This window comes from Pongo pygmaeus, chromosome 9, assembly GCF_028885625.2.
Source record: "Pongo pygmaeus isolate AG05252 chromosome 9, NHGRI_mPonPyg2-v2.0_pri, whole genome shotgun sequence".
NCBI classification, from domain to species: domain Eukaryota; kingdom Metazoa; phylum Chordata; class Mammalia; order Primates; family Hominidae; genus Pongo; species Pongo pygmaeus.
The window spans coordinates 8,191,416-8,210,561 of record NC_072382.2 but is presented as its reverse complement, the minus strand read 5'-3'; the positions used below and the strand labels follow the sequence as shown (position 1 = coordinate 8,210,561).

Here is a 19,146-nt window from a genome sequence, read left to right as displayed (position 1 = left end):
TTTTTTTTTTTTCCTTCTGCTGGCTGCTGGCTGCAAACCATCCTCAGCTCTTAGAGATCACTCTTGGTCCCTGATACACGGGCCTCCCAATATGGGAAGTGCACAAAATGGCAGCTTGCTTTTTTAAAGCCAGCAAGGACTGAGAGAGACCCCAGCAAGACAGGTGCTACAAACTTATATAACATAGTAATATCATTATGTGCATGCAATCAGGCACAACCCATCACCGTTGCCATATACTATTGGTTAGAAGAAAGTCATAGGTCCTGCCCACCCACATTCAAGGGAAGGGGATGACATAAAGGTGTGAATACCAGGAGTCAGGGATCATGGGACTACTTTAAGAAGACTGACGGCCTTAGAGAAGGCTGATAGTGAAAGCTGAAAGGAAAGTGGAAAAATATTATTGGATCTCAATGGAAGGAGATCCTTGTTATACAGTGGCAGGTAATTTAGCAATATTGTCATCTGTCATAATGTGTAGATTAGTATGGTAGCTCCTACCTGCAATCTCAACAACTCAGGAGGCTGAGGCTGGAGGATCACCAGGAGTTTCAGAATGGCCTGGGCAACATAGCTAGACTCCATCTCTAAAAAAATGTTTTTAAATAGAAATAAACTAAGCTGGGCATGGTAGCATGTGCCTGTAGTCCCAGATACTGCAGAGACTGAAGCAGGAGGATTGCTTGAGCTCAGGAGCTCAAGGCTGCAAGTAATGCACCATTACACTTCAGCCTGGGCAACAGAACAAGACCCTGACAAAAGGTAAGGAAAGAAAAGGAAGGGAAGGGAAGGGAATGTGGGGGAAGGGAAGGAGGAGGGGAAGGGGAAAGGGGAAGGGGAGGGGGAGGGGAAGGGAAGGGGGAGGGGGAGGGGGAGGGGAAAGGGGAAGGGGAGGGAGAGGGGACAGGGGAGGGGGAGGGGAAGGGGAAAGGAGGGGGAGGGGAGGGGGAGGGGAAGGGGAAGGGGAAGGGAGAGGGAAAGGGGGAGTGGGAGGGGAAGGGGAAGGGGAAGGGAAAGGGAAACAGGAAGGGGAAGAGGAAGGGAAGGGAAGGGAAGAAAGAAGAAAAAGGTAGAAGATGTGCCTAATGAAATATGTGATCTAGCTAAGGAGATTTCCAGGCAAAATGTTACAGGTAGTACCTTATTTCTTCTTCCTGCTTAGAGTAAAACATGAGAGGTGAGAGGCAAGACATAAACTGACAGGAGCTCCGTTAAACCAAAAATAGTTAGAATTTGATGATTTTGCAAATTCCCAGCCTCAGCCAGGTGCAATGGCTCATGCCTGTAATCCCAGCACTTTGGGAGGCTGTGCAGGTGGATCACCTGAGGTCAGGGATTCAAGACCAGCCTGACCAATGAGGTGAAACCCCATCTCTACTAAAAATACAAAATTAGCCAGGAGTGGTGATGCATGCCTATAATCTCAGCTACTTGGGAGGCTGAGGCAGGAGAATCTCTTGAACCCAGGAGGTGGAGGTTGCAGTGAGCCGACATCACACCATTATACTCCAGCCTGGGCAACAAGAGTGAAACTTCATCTCAAAAACAAGCAAACAAACAAAAAAAGACAAGAAGAAAATTCCCAGCCTCTCCAGCCAAAAACTGCTAAAATTAAGAAATGGCTTCTGGAAAAAGATCACATGAGAAAAACATGGTACAAAGTTGAAGCCAAGAGGCCAAGAGTATGCCTGTAAATTCCCTAAGACTTCAGGTCTAAGGCAATAGAACCATTCAAACAATAAGGGCTTCTAGAAACGTTAAAGGATTTGTCTATCAGCATGAGCCCAAGGTAGGGGGCTTATCTCAAAGAGATTTGTGGGCATAGTCTAATGAAGTGAATAAGGTCCATAGAAATCTACAAAGTTTTTAAGAGAATTGTATTGGCAGAAACACTGCCTACTTGGACTGTAAAGGACAGAGACAACAGAAATGGAAAAGAGGCATTCGAACCCCCAAACTTCTATAGACAGCATGCAGGCCAAGAAAATTACTCAGCTGCAAACACAGACTACCTTTTATGGAAAATGAAAGACGACTCAGGAAGTAGAATTAAGAGCCCAAGAGCCATAGATTATTATTCTCAGGCCTTGCTTCAAGGGCTTTCCTCTAAAGCTAGAGACTGAGAACTGAAGCCCAGGTCGCCTCTGCTCTGTATCCCCAAATCCATGTGAGGGATCTGTCTTTTCCCAACCCTACCTTCCCAGTCTGGCATGGCCTCAAGGGCAGAACCTAGCATCTTAGCTCTTCCTTCTCCTCTCCAGATCTCCCAGCCCAGAAATAATTTGCCGCTGTTGTTTTTTTCTTTTCTTCTTAATTTTTTTTAGAGACAGGATTTTCCTCTGTTGCCCAGTCTGGAGTGCAATGATGTGATCATAGCTCACTGCAGTCTTGATCTTCTGGGCTCAAACGATTCTCCTGACTCAACCTCTTGCGTAGCTGGGACTACAGGCAGGCACCACCATGCCCAGCTAATTTTTTTAATTTTGTAGAGACAGGGTCTCACTATGTTGCCCAGGCTGGTCTCAAACTCCTAGCTTCAAGCCATCCTCCTGCCTTGGCCTCACAAAGCACTGGGGTGAGCCACTGCGCACAGCCCTGTTTTGTTTTTTCCACATGTTTTCTCAACTAGATACACAACTACTTTTCCAAACTATTCCAAGCCTCTCACCTTCAGGCATTTGAACTCAAGAATTAAGGAAATAAAGTTTCGGCCAGGCGCGGTGGCTCACACCTGTAATCCCAGCACTTTGAGAGGCAGAGGCGGGCTGATCACAAGGTCAGGAGATGGAGACCATCCTGGCTAACACAGTGACACCCCGGTCTCTACTAAAAATACAAAAAATTAGCCGGGCGTGGTGGTGGGTGCCGGTAGTACCAGCTACTCGGGAGGCTGAGGCAGAAGAATGGCATGAACCTGGGAGGTGGAGCTTGCAGTGAGCCGAGATTGCGCCACTGCACTCCAGCCTGGGCGACAGAGCGAGACTCCATCTCAAAAAAAAAAAAAAAAGGGATCTAGAACTAGAAATACCATTTGACCCAGCCATCCCTTTACTGGGTATATACCCAAAGGATTATAAATCAAGCTGCTATAAAGACACAGGCACACGTATGTTTATTGCCGCAATATTCATAATAGCAAAGACTTGGAACCAACCCAAATGTCCAACAATGATAGACTGGATTAAGAAAATGTGGCACATATACACCATGGAATGCTATGCAGCCATAAAAAATGATGAGTTCATGTCTTTTGTAGGGACATGGATAAAGCTGGAAACCATCATTCTCAGCAAACTATCGCAAGGACAAAAAACCAAACACCGCATGTTCTCACTCATAGGTGGGAATTGAACAATGAGAACACATGGACACAGGAAGGGGAACATCACACACCGGGGACTGTTGTGGGGTGGGGGGAGGGGGGAGGGGGGAGGGATAGCATTAGGAGATATACCTAATGCTAAATGAGTTAATAGGTGCAGCACACCAACATGGCACATATATACTTACGTAACAAACCTGCACGTTGTGCACATGTACCCTAAAACTTAAAGTATAATAATAATAAAATTTTAAAAAAGGAAGTTTCTATTTTATTCCTTTCTTTGTCCCTTTCTTTGAACCAACAGGGACAAGATCTAGATTGAAGAGAGAAAAGGGAGGGTTGACAAAGGAATTTCAAAGCAATACTGCAAAATCCTATTCACCACAAGTAGGTATCATTATTATTCCCATTTTACACATAAGGAAACTGAAGCTTAGAGAGATTAAGAAGCTGGAGTTCTTAGAGCAGAGCGCTGGATTTAGAGCCAGAAGCCAAGGTTGGAACTTAGGCATCTGCTACTGGTGTCCTAACTCTCCCTTCCTCTCCCTTACTTGGGCAATCCTGGTATCTGGCCCACCTCAGGCTCCCTGAGGCCTGATGGTCTGGCTGAGCCACCATGCAGCTCCAATCCCAGTACTGCCCCAGGAGAAATCCCTGCCTCCTCCTCCAGTGAGTCTTGGTGATCCCTCTCAGACCTTCCTCCATGCAGTCCAGTGTCAGGTGGAAGCCCTGGGGCTCCTGTGAAGCATCAGCTCCGCATCTGCCTGGCTTGTGACCTGGAGCAAGTTTCTTCTTCTGCCTGAGCCTCGGCTTCCTGGTGTGTAAACTGGGGATTATAACAGGGATTCAGTATATATTCACTGAGGACCTACTCTGGCAGGCAATGCATTAAAAGCTGGGGGTACACAAGGGAGTGAGGCTGTCCCAGGGTCCCCGTGCACACCCAGCACAATGGAGGCCTCTGGAGGCATCAGTGAGGGCAGCTATCCTGTGTCACAGGGTTTGTGTGACCTGCAGCCAGCAGCCCAGCGGTCTGGTGGTGGCCTGCTTGGTGGGAGTCTCGCATGGAGATTCTCTGTGACTAACGAGTGTCTTTTCCCCTAAAGGATGTGCCGTCGGCTGCTTTCTTGTTTCATCTAGCCGCTGGGCCCCAGAACAGTTGGCAAAGCAGTTGGTATCTTTGGCTATTTTTAGGTGGAGGAGTTAGCGGGGTGGATGTAGTAGGGCCCCAGGGGAGTCTGGTAGATGGGGAGCTTCAGGTGCAACAAGTTTGTGGGGGTGGGAGTGGCAGCGGCTCCCTCTCAGGAATGTTTAGGCAAACTAAACATGCATCCTTCATGATGGAAGTCAAAAGCCACCTCCTCTGGGCAGTCTTCCTTGATTTTCTCATTAAACACCCCCACCGCCACCCACGAGACCAAAGACTTGATCTGGAACTATAATCCAGCCTTTAGTTATAGTTCCAGACCAAGAGTACTGAGCAATAGGGACCTTACCTGATGCAGACAAGGTTTCTTTTCTGCACCTCTGAGGCTCCATCCCTAGTCAGAACGACAAGGTACGAAGTTAGGAGTTGAGACTGAAGCCGCTCATACAGCTAAGATTCTCTCTTGGCCCGTTTCTAGCAAACTACAACAAGCAAGTCACTTTCGTACATCTATTTCCTCATCTGTGAAATGGGCAACTATCGTGCCTGCCTCCCAGGATTAAAGTAAAGGGTTTAATTTGCTCAAAGCACAGCGCACAGCGCCTAACGTAGACTGATAGATCTCTCGCAAGCCCCAGGCCCAGAAGGGGCTGTGCTCCCCCAAAAGTCTCTTTCCTTTGCAGCGCATCGGGTGGTGTGTGCATCCTGGCGGAGGGGAGGGGACTGAGGGGAGGGGAATGTGGGGTGCCCGAGCTGGGCTGGAAGACAGGTCTGCTACTGTGGTCAACTGCAGCTGCTTTCCCCGGCCTCCACCGCTGCCGCACATCCCCTTTGCCTTTAGCATTTTCCTCCTCTCCTCTAATTGCGTGGCGTCCCCAGATGGGAGGCAGGGTGTCGGAGCTGGGGGTGGGGAGTCCCCGGGCCTAAGGCTGGGGAAGGGGCCTCCAGCGCCTTGTGGGGGCCCTGACCTACGGTGGAGAGGGGGCGCCCGTGTCTCTGGGAGAACCCCGGAGTCCCCGGACATGGAGGCGGAGTCTGGGGAGTCTGAAATGGGGGAGGGGTCGCGAAGACTACGGGGGAGTCCTGAGCCGGCTAGGAGGGGCAAGGGAGTCCCTCAGACGGAGTGGAGAGCGGGGCTTCCCCGGTCAGAGGGCGGTACCAGGGGAAGGGCGTGGTCTCCTGCGAAGGGGCGGAGCTCCGCCGACGAGGGCTGAGCATCGCCGCAAGAGGCGGAGTCTGGAGCGAGGCGGGGCTCTCCTAGGGGCGGGGAAATGGGGCGGGGCCTCCGGACAGGGGGCGGAGCGTGGCTGTTAGCGCTCATCCCCCTCCCCCGGCCCCGGGTGTCCCTGTGACGAGGCAGCGCGGAGCCGCCGCGGGCCGGGCCCATCCCGCCGCAGCGGCCCGGGGCCGAGCAGGGGCTAGGCGGGGAGGGAGCGGCGCCCAGCGGGGCCCGGAGCGTGGCCAGGTGAGGCCGCCGGGGCTGAGGGGGCGGGGGCTGCGCCGGGCGGGCCCCGGCGGGCGCGGGGGGCGTGTTTGCGTGTCTGGGGGTGGCGGAGGGAGTGGGTCCGAGGGCGGGCGCCGGTGGCTGCTGCGCGCCCGCGCGTCCCTGCGGTCGCGGGTGCGGGTGGTCTCTGCGCCGTCCGGGCCCGGGGCGTGCGGGGCCGTGCACGCGCGCGTGTTGTGCGGAGGGGCCGCCGGGTGTGGACCTGCGTAGGTGCTGGGCCGCGGTTCTCGTTCTGCCCGCCCGGGGCGCGGGGCGCGGGCCTGCCTCGGCGCCGTCCCTCTGGCGCGGGGATGTTTTCCAAACGGGCTGCCTGCGGGAGACGGCTGTGCTGCAGCCCGAGCTCGAGGGGGGAGCGCCGCCTCCGCAGGCCTCCTGAGACCCGGGCGGCTGGGGACGCAGACACCTGAGGGAGGGAGGGAAGAGCGCGCACCCAGGAGGAGTCTATTGGCCTGCCCGCAGGGGGAGGCCGAGATGGGGAGACTGAGGCAGATGGTGAGGCGGAGGCGGGCAGACAGGCAGAGACGGGGAATGGGGGGAGAGAGACGGCGAAAAGGACAGCGGCTGGGAGGACAGAGAGTCATTGAGAAAGCAGATGGACAGACAGAGGCCTAGACCTCAAAGGGGCAGAAAGATTCAGATGGATAGGTAGATTCAAAGAACCTGTCAGAGAGGCTAAATCAGAGGTCCAGAGGCTAAGAGCTATAACTAGGCACTGAGTCTGAGATGAGGGGTAAAGGCCCCCAACTGATGGGGTGCCCCTCTTTGAAGCACATCCCAGACTGGGATCTTGGCCAAAAAGCAGCCTCTGGCCACCCCAAGTTGGTCCATCCCTCTGGCACCACTGAATATCCTGACCCTCTTGACTGTGCCACCCCTCCCTGGTATCCCAGCAACCTCGGGCAGTTTAGAGGAGGCAGAGGGGAAGTGGTTGCCATAGCAGTAGAGGTGGTGAAAGGTCACCCTTGCCTTAGCCTAGGCGGCTCTGCAGCAGGCTGCAGCTGGGATTGAGCCGGGCTGGGGTGGGAACCTACAAAGCTCTTTTCTCTCCCACTCTGCCCAGAATGGTGCTGGAAGGAAACCCTGAAGTGGGGTCCCCCCGAACCTCAGACCTCCAGCACCGGGGGAACAAGGGCTCTTGCGTTCTCTCCTCTCCCGGTGAAGATGCGCAGCCAGGCGAGGAGCCCATCAAGTATGGTGAACTCATCGTCCTGGGGTGAGCATCCCTGGCCTAGGAGGGGTGAAGCACCAGACACCCACCCAAGGTAGCCAGAACAAGGGCCCCGACCCCTCCTGCCCCCACATAGGGCCTTCTGCTGTTCATCCCTCCTCACCTTCCTAGCTGAAAGACAAAATTGAGCAAACCCACCTCAATTCATAATTATTATTTTATCTTCCCATTTTTCACAAATTACTGTGACAACTCTAACCACCCAACTTCCTGATCATATGAGAAAAAAGTTAACACCAGCTGCCTTTCGTAAAGCACCTAGTGTGTGTGGTGTGGGGTGAAGAACTCTGGTTCTCCAGCAAAACTGCTTGGTTCAAATCCTGCCTCTGCAAGTTGCTGAACTTCCCTGTGCTTCCGTTTCCCCTGTTTTGCAAATGGGTATGATAATAATCCCTTCCTCAGAGGGTTGTCGGAAGGAATGAATGAGGTGATTTCTGTAAAGTACATAGAACAGCGCCTAGCACATATCGAGTGTTCTGGGAGGCAGGCCTGTGCCAAGCCCTTTCATGGACATTATTTCATTTCAATCTTCACAAAGATGCTGTGAGGAAGGAGGTGAGGAAACCGAGGCTCAGAGAGGGGAAGTGACTGGCCCAAGGGCACACAGCTGGTAAGTGGCAGGGCTGGGATTTGGACCCAGGTCTTTCTTACTCTAGGTCTAGTGCACTTTCACTAAGCCACAGCTGACCCTCACACTACAGATGAGAAAGCCAAGGCCGGGAGAGAGGAAGCAACGTGAGCTGGCGGCCTGGCCAACCTCATCCCTTCTTGGTCTTCGCCTGACCAGGATCCCTGCACCATCCACTCAGATCTTTCCCCAGGGACAGACCCTCTTCCTCCTCCCCCATCCAGTTCTCCTTTTGGCCTCTCTTTGCCATCAGTCCTAAAGAAACTATTTGATAAGCTATGTTATCATTAAGATTATTTTTTTAAAATGGCTGTTTGTTGACAGGTGCTTTAAAAAAAAAAAAAGCAGTAATAGTGAACACTTATCAAGGGCTTCCTATAAATATGTCAAACTCTGTGCCAAGCACTTTTGAATGCTTTGTCTCATTTAGTTCTCAAAATGAACCTGCGAGGTAGGTCCTAAAAAATTAGCTCCATTTTACAGAGGTCATGTGATAAGTGGAGGAGCCAGATTTAAGCCAGGCCCATCTGTGTCCCAAGCGTGTGTCCTGAACTGTCCCACCTCAAGACCTGCCCCCGCCACGTGTAGGAAGAGCTCACAAGGGCAAAAGTGATGTCTCCCTTGGGAGAACTTGCCTTGGAAAAGCAGCTGCTTCATATCCCAAAGGCAGGACTGGCTTTCCAGCCCAAGGCAAGGCCACTAAGGTAGGAGGCTGCAGACCCATGGGTATGGGCCCTCCTGTCAGCCCCCTTGCAGAGCAGAGTCCACGCTGGCTGGCTGCATATCAGAGCTGGCTGCAGGGCACTGAAAATACACATTGACAGGCCCTCTCCAAGCCTACAGAATCACAGTCGCAATGGGTGGGACCAGGGAATCTGGATTTTTTTTTTTTTTTTTTTTTTTTTTTGAGACAGAGTCTTGCTCTGTCGCCCAGGCTGGAGTACAGTGGCACAATCTCAGCTCACTGCAACCTTCAGCTCCTGGGTTCAAGTGATTTTCCTGCCTCAGCCTCCTGAGTAGCTGGGATTACAGGCACCCACCACCATGCCTGGCTAGTTTTTGTATTTTCAGTAGAGACGGGGTTTTATTATGTTGGCCAGGCTGGTCTTGAACTCCTGACCTCAAGTGATTTGCCCGCCTCGGTCTCCCAAACTGCTGGGATTACATGTGTGAGCCACTGCGCCCGGCCTCATCTGGATTTTAACAAACTCACTAGAAGATTCTGATTCAAGTGGCCTTGTCTGTATTTGGCAGCTCTTTGTCCTCCTGTCACTTCCTGTTCCCAGAACTTCCTGGCACCCCACTGGTTACTGAATAATGTCCTCAGCCTGGAGTTCAGAGCCCTCCCACCAGCGTCATCTCCCCCACACACTTCACCACCAAAGCCACCATTCCCTGATCTCATCAGACCCTGCCAGCCTTGGGCCCTTTGCTTAGGGTTAGCCTCCATCTAGAGGGGCTTCTGGAGTCAGAGAGACTGGGCTCAAATCTGGACATTTTCACCTACTAGCCAGAGGCAAGTCACATTACCTCCCTGAGCCTTGATTTCTCTCATTTGTAAGATGGGTAGAAAGCCACTTGCCTGGCAGGCCACTGCACAGATTCCATTAGGTGATTGATAACATGAAGGCCGGGAACACAGAGGCAGCAGCCCATGGCAGCGATGAGAGCTATGCCTCACCCTCTCTGTGCCTCTCACAGCCATCCCCTCCAGACAAGAGCTGGGAAGGCAGGTGGAAATTTGACATGTATGGACATATGGAGGCAGTGGCATTGTGGGTCGTTTTTTCCTTTCATTTTGGTTTTGAGTAGTGGTGTGATAAGTGACAGTTTGCTACAGGTGAACGCTTTCTAGTTCTTCAAAATCCAGTAGAGGTGTTTCCTCTCCCAGAAACCTGATCCTAGGGCCAGAATTCCCTTTTCTCCCTCTAGGCTTATGGCATCCTTGGCTTGTGCCTGGGTGTGGCAGGTGGCACCTAGGTTCCTGGAGAAGCTGAGAAACCCCTCCACTGAAGGCCCACAACTGACCCATGGTGCGTCACCTCTACTGCCCCAGTGCACAGCACCCATCCAGGCATGGCTCAAGTGTCCAGGAAATACTTGGTTAACTGAATGAAAGTGCTTTTGAAACTGTTCTGACACCCCCCTCCCACTCCGAAAGGTACCAATTTGTTATTGTAGGGTCTTCTAGTTTCAGGTACTTCTAGAGCTTGTTTATTAAGGTAGGATCTGCCCAGAAGTTGGCAGTTTCCTCCAAGTCTCATCAGGGGTTCACTTTCTCTCTTTCTCTCTCTCCTCTTGCAACCCTTTCTTCTTAACCCCCAACATCTACAGCTACAATGGGTGTCTGGCAAGTGGGGACAAGGGCCGCCGGCGAAGCCGCCTGGCACTGAGCCGCCGGCCACATGCCAACGGGGTGAAGCCAGACGTCATGCACCACATCTCCACACCGCTCGTCTCCAAGGCAAGCAACTGACCTGTAGACCTGAGTCCTGCCCTCCCTGCCCAAGGCCCAGGTCTTTGGCCTTCCAGGTCCTACCTGCCCACAGCCCCCCCACCTTAACAGGGGAGCCCACTTTGTGTCATCACTCACTGCTTATTGGGCCATCTGAGAATGGTGATGAAAAATCTTTTGCAGTGTGCGCAGTTCTTTACAGCTTGCAAAATGTTTCCTTAACCACCGGACCTCTCTGAACCTTGGCTGCCTCTAAGATGGTGCTGCTTATTTCCATCCAATGGAAATGGAAATGGGTGGAAATGAGCTGCACCATTTTAGAGGCAGCCAAGGTTCAGAGAGTGGGAGGTGACAGTCATACTGCAATGGTAAAGGAAAAACCTTTGACTTTAGAGGATTTGGGTTAAAATTCAGCCTCTGATATTTCCAGCTGTGTGCCTTTAGGCCAGTTTCTCTCTGACCTGCAGTTTCTTCAACTCTAAAATGGAACAATAACCCCATTCTTTTTTTTTTTTTTTGAAACGGAATCTCGTTCTGTCACCCAGGCTGGAGTACAGTGGCGCGATCTCAGCTCACTGCAAGCTCCGCCTCCCAGGTTCAAGCCATTCTCCTGCCTCAGCCTCCCAAGTAGGTGGGACTACAGGCGTGCACCACCACGCCCAGCTAATTTTTTTTTTTTTTTTTTGTATTTTTAGTAGAGATGGGGTTTCGCTATGTTGGCCAGGCCGGTCTTGAACTCCTGACCTCAAGTGATCCGCCCACCTCAGCCTCCCAAAGTGCTGGGATTACAGGCGTGAGCCACCACGCCCGGCCTGATAACCCCATTCTTAGGGTGACTGTAGGGCTTAAATCATGTGAAACATCTGCTGCACTGTCTACTCTCTGCGAAGGATGGAGCTGCCCCCTTCCCAGGGAGTGGCTGCTGGGCCTTGAGCTCCAGCTGCTTGCTCGAGGCGTACACTTATCATTGCTGCACACCCTGGCAAGTGACTTTTTTCTCCCCCCAGGCACTGAGTAACCGTGGTCAGCACAGCATCTCATACACACTGTCCCGGAGCCACTCGGTCATAGTGGAGTATACACATGATAGCGACACAGACATGTTCCAGGTATGCTCAGGCCTCTCCACACACCTCCTGGCCACCAGGCCTCTAGGCTCTGCAAGCATTTCAGGTGAGGCTGCAGGTTGGGAGGCCATGGGAAAGTTGCTTCTCTCCAGACGAGGAAGCAGGATGTCCCAGTGTGGGCTGTTGACTGCAGTCACACAGCAAGTCAGTGGCTGTATCAAGGATCAAACTCAAGAATCCTAGACTGTGGGAGGTCACACAGCTCAGGAGTTCAGGTGTGAGAGGCCTAATTCCTGGGTTCAGATTTTGGCTCCAGCACTTACCACTGGGTGACTTTGGGGAAGCATCACTTAAGTTCTCTGGGCCTTGGTCTACTCATCTGTGAAATGAGGCCCATAATAGCACCCACCCCACGGGAAGATTAACTTAAGCATTGCATATAAAATGTTTAGCATGGTGGCTGGCATATAGCAAATAGTTACTTAGAAGTCACTATCTGCTGCTAACATTTGAGCACCCTCTCATAATTATATCAGCAAATCAACTTGTATTTATTGAATGGGGCGATCCCTAGTGCTGTGGGGGCAACAGAGAAGGAGAAGCTGCTCCAGGCCATGGCTTCTTGGACTTGGAGACCCCACCTGGGAGCCTAGAGGGCCTAAGGAGTTGGTGCTGCCCCCTCCCCAGGGCCTGGCAGCCTCCTTTTTGGTGACCTTGCATACAGAGCAGCTGCTGGTACTCTGGGAGGGAAGGCCCATGAGAGTCCCTTATGTACATACAGTCCCTGCTTGCTCTCCCTGTCCTCACAGATCGGCCGCTCCACAGAGAACATGATTGACTTCGTGGTAACAGACACGTCCCCTGGAGGAGGGGCTGCCGAGGGCCCTTCTGCCCAGAGCACCATCTCCCGCTATGCCTGCCGCATCCTCTGTGACCGCCGGCCACCCTATACTGCCCGCATCTATGCCGCTGGCTTCGACGCCTCTAGCAACATCTTCCTTGGAGTGAGTGAGCCCCAGGAAGGGACCAACTCATCTGTGAGGCAAGGGGTAGGCTTGGGAGGTGCAGCATCTTGAGGTGATGAACCAGCCCACAGTAATCCAAATGATGGTCCTGGCAGGGCTTAGCAACCCCACCTAACTGATGAGCAAAGTGAGGCCCAGAGAGACGCTCAAGTCATGCAGCTTCAATGCCAGTCCTCTCTGGGCCGCCTCTGAACCTGAGGGTAGGGGGGCAGTGCCTCTAGCACATGGCCTGCCGGGGGGCCCCTGGGGGATGTGATCTGATCCCTCATGTGGTCCCAGGAGCGAGCGGCCAAATGGCGGACCCCAGATGGCCTGATGGATGGACTGACCACCAATGGAGTCCTGGTGATGCACCCGGCAGGCGGCTTCTCCGAGGACTCAGCGCCGGGTGTCTGGCGGGAGATCTCGGTCTGTGGGAATGTGTACACATTGCGGGACAGCCGCTCAGCCCAGCAGCGGGGCAAGCTGGTAGGTGGCCCGCTCCATTCCCCAACCCTATCCTTGCCAGGCCCTCACAAGCTGCCCATCCCCCTGCCCAAGCCAGGAGATGATCTCCAGTCCTTCTGCCCCAGGGAGCCCCAACAGGCTCCATATCGGGGAATCCCAGGCCCGGGGAGTTCTTAGCATGAGCCACTTGTCCCACAGACAGGCAGACAGACCAGGGTCCCCAAGCATAGCATGCATACCACTGGAGGTCCAGGGGGTGATGCGATCAAGGCACACACAGACATACTGTGCAGTCCCAGGTGGCTTCAAGGCTGCTGGCAGCTTAAAAAAAATCACACCTTATGAGAGTGACACTTGGCCCATGTGTGAGCAGTTTATAGCCTAAAGGGTTGGCAGTTTGTAGCATGTCTGTCACGTTCAGACAGGTTTAGCACTGTTCTCCTCTCCCAGGAGGAGAGGGTCCTTACAGTAGTTCTGACACAAGTGTTAGTGGCAGCTCCTTGTGGTGCAGATCAGAGAGCTGAGGTTAGGAGCCGGGAGTGAGTCCTAGAGAGAGGCAGGTGCTGTCCAAGGTCACATGGCCATGCTCCTCAAACTGGCCATGCACTGCTCTTCCTGGGCATGAGCACGTTGGCCAAGGAGATGCAAAACCTCAGAGAAAAGCATGGCTTTTCTTTCCAGAGCGTCAACTCTGTGGGGAGGTCTGGGGAAGCATTGTTTGTTAAAACGATGCATGTGAATGTTTCACAAGCCTACTCTTCTTGACCACTATTTGCCACACACTGTTCTAAGTTTTTAAACTGATTGATTCATTTATTTTTTATTTATTTATTTTTTTGAGATGGAGTCTTACTCTATCCCCCAGGCTGGAGTGCAATGGCACAATCTTGGCTCACCGCAACCTCCGCCTCCTGGGTTCAAGTGATTCGCCTGCCTCAGCCTCCCAAGTAGCTGGGACTACAGGCATGAGCCACCACACCCGGCTAACTTTTTGTATTTTTAGTAGAGATGGGGTTTCACCCTGTTGGCCAGGCTGGTCTGGAACTCCTGACCTCAGGTGATCTGCTCACCTCAGCCTCCCAAAGTGCTGGGATTACAGGCGTGAGCCACCGCGCCCGGCCTGATGGATTCATTTAATCTTCACAAGAACCACTTGAGATGCCGGATGGTGCAGTCCATCTTGAGGATGAGGAAACTGAGATGGAGAGAGGTTAAGTTACTCGACAAGGGACACAGTTAGTCAACGGTGAAGCCAGAATTCAGCCTGGGCAGCCTAGCTCCTGAGTTTTTGCTTTTAACTGTAACTACTGGGACAGCTGCTTTGGGCTAAGTACCCAGCATTCTCCGTTAGCTTTGAGCTAAGTACTCAGCATTCCTCGTTAGAGGCCTTTCCTGCCTCTGTCACGAGGACGGCACTTCAGAAAACATCTTATTTTAGAAAAACCCTGTCTGGGTCAGACTTCCTGATTAGACAGATGGGGAAACCAAGGCCCATGCCCCGCTGGGAGGGGGGATCAGCATGTGCCTGGGGTGCACCTGCCCACCCACTTGGCCTCCTAGCCTGCCTTGCTCCTCTGCCCTGCCTGCCCTGCCAGCCAGGGTGTCCTCTCCAGGGAGGCTCCGTGGGATGGACCCGCGGCTCAGCGGGGGCCTCTTGGGCAGTAAGGCCCTTCTACTGCCTCTGGCAGGTGGAAAACGAGTCCAACGTGCTGCAGGACGGCTCTCTCATCGACCTGTGTGGGGCCACACTGCTGTGGCGCACACCGGCGGGGCTGCTGCGGGCTCCCACACTGAAGCAACTGGAGGCCCAGCGGCAGGAGGCAAATGCAGCGCGGCCCCAGTGCCCCGTGGGCCTCAGCACTCTGGCCTTCCCCAGCCCAGCCCGTGGCCGCACAGCGCCCGACAAACAGCAGCCCTGGGTCTACGTCCGCTGCGGGCACGTCCACGGCTACCACGGCTGGGGCTGCCGGCGGGAGCGGGGCCCCCAGGAGCGCGAATGTCCTCTCTGCCGCCTCGTGGGGCCTTACGTGCCTCTATGGCTTGGCCAGGAGGCCGGCCTCTGCCTGGACCCTGGGCCGCCTAGCCATGCCTTTGCACCTTGCGGCCACGTCTGCTCTGAGAAGACTGCCCGCTACTGGGCCCAGACACCACTGCCCCACGGCACCCACGCTTTCCATGCTGCCTGCCCCTTTTGCGGGGCCTGGCTTACTGGCGAGCATGGCTGCGTCCGCCTCATTTTCCAGGGCCCGCTGGATTAGGCTCCCTGGGGCCCCCTGCTGCTGTGCCCACCTGCCCACCCAGGTCCCCACCTCCTGCAGCCCAGAGGGAGCTCTGCATGTGGGACACTCCCTGCTGGCACAGCCACACCAGATGGACATGTTGGATGGGCTGTGCCCTTCCCCCCAACTGTGGCCCCCCAAGGAGGTCCCCAAGATCTCCACCCCAGTCATGCTGATGGGGCCTTCAGCACCAGCTCTGTCCTGGGTCGATGAAGGAAAGCCCAGCCCCATGGCCTTGCCCTTCCTGGGGCATCCCACATTGTGCCGCCGACACTGTGTGCCCCTGGGGGAGTGAAGGGGCCAGGGGCCTCTGACCCCCAGCTTAGGCTGGCTATGCCCTGAGCCTGCCAACCCAGTTTCAGACACTCATCCTTCCTGCTGCCGCCCTGGGTTCCTCTATAAATCTCGCTGCTCAGCTGCCCCCACAAGTCCCACGTGCCCCGCATGCGTGCAATGTCTCCAGCCCCTGAGTGAGTGGTGGGTGGGTGGCAGGCTGGGCCCAGCATTTGCTGATAGCCACTATGGGCTCGACTCTGTGCTAAGTGGTATCTGGGGACACAGAGGCAATCAGACCTGGTGCCCCGCCTGGCGGAGTTCACAGTCTAGTGGAGGACAGACTATTACCAAATGGCAACACGGCTTCATGTGTGCCAGGATCAGAGTACAAATCGGGCTGTGGCAGGCCTCACTGGTAATGGAAAAGTGAGGGAGGCTTCACGGAGGAGGTGTCATAGGAGCTCAGCCTTGATGGCTGCTTGGAACCCTCCGAGTCCACAAGATGGGAAGTGTGCTCTATACAGAAGGGAGGGCCTGTGCACAGGCTCAGGTGTCAGTAAGCCAGAAATCCAGGGACAGAGTCAGGACGGCTGGAGCATGGACTTCGGGGGGGGAGGGGACAGAGAAGGGGGTGGAGCAAAAGGTTGGGACCATGTGACCAGGGAAGATGCTGGATGGAGGATTCTGAACCTCATTTGTGGACGGTCAGGAGTCAACAAAGGGAGGAGAGAGGACTAACTGGTCAAGAGTGTCGGTTGTGACACAAGGGCCATCATCCCTGAATGCCCACCACGTGCCCCGCACTGTGCTGATGATGATAATAATAACTACGTCCATTGAGCACTCTCCAGACACCGGGCTCTGCTTCTTGGAGGTTTTGTTATTTAATCCTCATAGTAACCCAAGAAGGGAGGTGTTGCCATTTTTGTCTCTGAGGAGATGAGGGCAGATGCACCAAGTCACACAACTAGAAAGTGGCCAAGCCAGGATTTGAATCCACAGCTGCTCCTCTCCATCACAGTGTTGCTTTCCTTCAACAGAGGTGGGGGTGAACCAAGCAGGGTTTTGGATACTAGATTGGTGGACACCCACCTGCTTCATGCCCAGCCCTGCGCAGGGCCCCTGCAGTGGGCAAGGCCGGGCCTCTTGCAGCCCACGGTCTGCAGAGGGACCTACCCGTGCTTGTGTTGGAAGCTGACCCCCACACCTGTGCTGGCCACCTGTACCCCAGGCCAGGATGCAGTGGGCTGTTAGCCAGGCTGGAAGTGTTCAGAGGAGTGAGAACCAGGGGCTCTAGAAGGCCCAGGGAGGACCTGGAGCCTGAGCCAAGTCTTGAATGGCAGAGCATCTCCAGAGGCAGAAAGGAGTTGGGAGGGCAGCCCAGGTGAGGGGAACAGCATGGTGTGGCAGGGAACATGCCCGGTGTGGAGGGGGGCAGCAAAAAGGAATGGGGGGTAGGGAAGGTTGCTGGGGCCTGGTGGGCCTTGATTGCCATGGAAGCCAAGCCTGAACTGGATTCCTATTCATCCTGGCCACAGGTGGGCATGTTGCTGGGGTTGCCCCAGACCATTCCTGCGGGGAGCGAGCTAGGAAGACAGGTAGATGGCTGTTCTGGAGACGAAGAGAAGAAGGCTCTGAGTACAGGCCTGACCTGGCCATCGTCCCCAGTAGACGGCAGAGCCTAGGGAAGTACAGATTCCAAGGGGAGAGATGGACCTGACCAAGGCCACACAGCTGGTTGCGGCCAGGGAGATCAGACCTGGGCTGTTGAGAAGACAGAAGGCACCCGCATGTGATGAGAGAAGGAGGAGGGTGTGATCAGATTCTTCCTTCCAGAGCATGGCACTGCTGCAGTGGGGGCGAAGGGGAGGGTGGGGATGCTGCAGGAGGTGTGGGAGCATTCCAACTTCTCTCCCCTCAACATACACACAACACACAAAGCACTCAAAATCCAACTCTTCCAAGTTCTCTCTTCTGACCCTGTTGGGAACCAGGCAGGGGAACATTCTGATCCCACTTCCAGTGGGGAACCTCAGACCCTACAAGGAAAGACCAGCAAAGGGCACCACACTAGATGCTGGGGAGGACTCAGAGGTATTGGTGGAGGGGGTCAGACAGCCCTGGTCCTGTCCCAGCTCTGCCTTTGCCAGCTCTTAGAGCCTCAGCTTCCTCAATGCTAAAGGGGATAACAGTCGCTACCTCGCCAGGTGGTTGTGAATATATGGAGAGCACCTGTAACACAGTTGATTCGTAAGTGTTGCTCCTCACCGACCCCTTTTGCATTCCCATGGGGAAGAGCCAAGGCTGGGGAGTTATGACTCCAGTGATAGACTGCTCCATGTGAGTGACTGTGTGTGTGTATCTGTATGTTGGGGCCGGGGACACCTGAACTGTGTGGTGTTATAGGAGTCGGTGAACCTCTTAGCCTCAGTTTCCCTATCTGTACAATGGGTAAAGTGATGATACCTCAGGATTTTTGCAAGAATTAAATGAGGTCCTCCATGCCAAACTGCTAGCAAGGGACCTCAGTACATGCTCATGTTATCTGTGATCATAAAAATGTGATCACGTAGCTTGGTTAGGGGTCCTGAGAGCACTGGGATCTTTTCCTTGCCTGAGCTGCCCCCTGCTGGCAGTGGGCAGCACTACCTCCCTTACCTGTGCACATTTCAACTTCACCTGTCAGCCAACTTTATACCCATTTTAAAGACAATGAAAACGGAGGCACAGGAAAGAAGAGGGGTGATTTTCCTAAGGACACTGACCAACTTGTTGAACTCCCCCATATAACAAGTCATCATCAAAGCTAACAGCTTGTAACACTGTTGTGTCAAGCAGGGCCTTGGGCACCTTTGTGGATGAGAAACTGGTGTCTATGGTAGGCAGACGCTGTCTGGCCGAGACATGGGCGTGGCAAGGAGACCGTGTGGGATTTCAGTACCCAAACGCCCCTCACCCTGCGCAACTATAGGGAGCTGCACTGCAGTCAACACATCACAACTTATAATATCCCTTGGATTGGATTCAATTATTAGCCTGGTTTTCCGGTTCATAAAGCCAAGACTCCCAGACAACCTCGCTCCACCCCCCCAGTCTGACCCTGAGTCCTCACCACTTCTTCCCACTCGGCCTTGGCCCTTCCGCATGCCCCACCCAGACCGTGGTCTTGTGAGTCCGTCCAGACCTGTAAAAAGTGGACCGCGGGCCCGCCTCTGCTCTGGACTCCCTTTCGGGGCCGCAGGAGGCTTTCTCATCCATCAGGCATCTGGCAAGCACCAGGAAACTGCCAGCCTGTTTGTGCTAAGGAAACTGAGGCTCGGGAATGTTTAGCGGCTGCTTCCAGGCCCATGGCGGGTGGGTGGTGGTACAGTGAAGCACTCGAGGCGTTTCTCCGCGCCCCTACACGGGTGGGACCACCTCAGCCCTGGCCCGAGCCCACTCGACCGTAGCCCCGATTCCCGGCACCGAGAGCTTTGCAGCTTCCAAGTCTCCACCTCCAGGTCCCGAGTCCCGAGAGGAAGGTGGAGCCACATTACTCCTATTGTGTAGGTTCCCACCTGCAAGAGTGACGTCGGGTCCTCTGGGGTTTCACCCCAGAGGAAAGCGGGATCGGGACTGGGGGAGGGGGATTCCCAAGTCCCTGACACCCGCGCCGTCTCGGCCTGGTGTTGGTGACCTCGTCAGTCCCGTCTGCCGGGACTAGGCCGCGGCCAGGTCGGGCACAGAGGTACCCGGTCCGGCGCGTGTGCGGCCTGCGGACGA

General features: G+C 54.3%; 1 protein-coding gene and 2 long non-coding RNA genes across 6 annotated transcripts; 1 reads left to right on the top strand and 2 right to left on the bottom strand.

The window, feature by feature from the left end:
• Positions 1 to 3,804: 3,804 nt before the first annotated feature.
• On the bottom strand, positions 3,805 to 5,576 carry LOC134740310 (uncharacterized). The gene is made up of 3 exons (XR_010127683.1): positions 5,444 to 5,576; positions 4,825 to 4,869; positions 3,805 to 4,154 (listed from the first exon to the last, which is right to left on the bottom strand). It is a non-coding gene; the product is annotated as an uncharacterized LOC134740310 (long non-coding RNA).
• A 227-nt stretch (positions 5,577 to 5,803) lies between these two features.
• PELI3 (pellino E3 ubiquitin protein ligase family member 3) lies at positions 5,804 to 17,919 on the top strand. 4 transcript variants are annotated; one of them, XM_054440566.2, is made up of 8 exons: positions 5,804 to 5,940; positions 7,040 to 7,192; positions 7,746 to 7,817; positions 10,170 to 10,299; positions 11,298 to 11,399; positions 12,167 to 12,361; positions 12,662 to 12,850; positions 14,518 to 17,919. In XM_054440566.2, exons 2-8 carry the CDS (start codon positions 7,041 to 7,043, stop codon positions 15,085 to 15,087), a joined length of 1,410 nt encoding a protein of 469 aa, XP_054296541.1. In that variant the 5' UTR covers positions 5,804 to 5,940; position 7,040; the 3' UTR covers positions 15,088 to 17,919. The 4 variants fall into 4 exon arrangements, with proteins under 4 accessions (XP_054296541.1, XP_054296542.1, XP_063527761.1 ...); XM_054440567.2 differs by lacking the exon at positions 7,746 to 7,817; XM_063671691.1 differs by lacking the exon at positions 7,746 to 7,817 and having other exon boundaries at positions 7,040 to 7,241.
• On the bottom strand, positions 12,413 to 19,066 carry LOC134740309 (uncharacterized). The gene is made up of 4 exons (XR_010127682.1): positions 18,942 to 19,066; positions 13,850 to 14,024; positions 13,069 to 13,150; positions 12,413 to 12,792 (listed from the first exon to the last, which is right to left on the bottom strand). It is a non-coding gene; the product is annotated as an uncharacterized LOC134740309 (long non-coding RNA).
• Between the last annotated feature and the right edge of the window lie 80 nt (positions 19,067 to 19,146).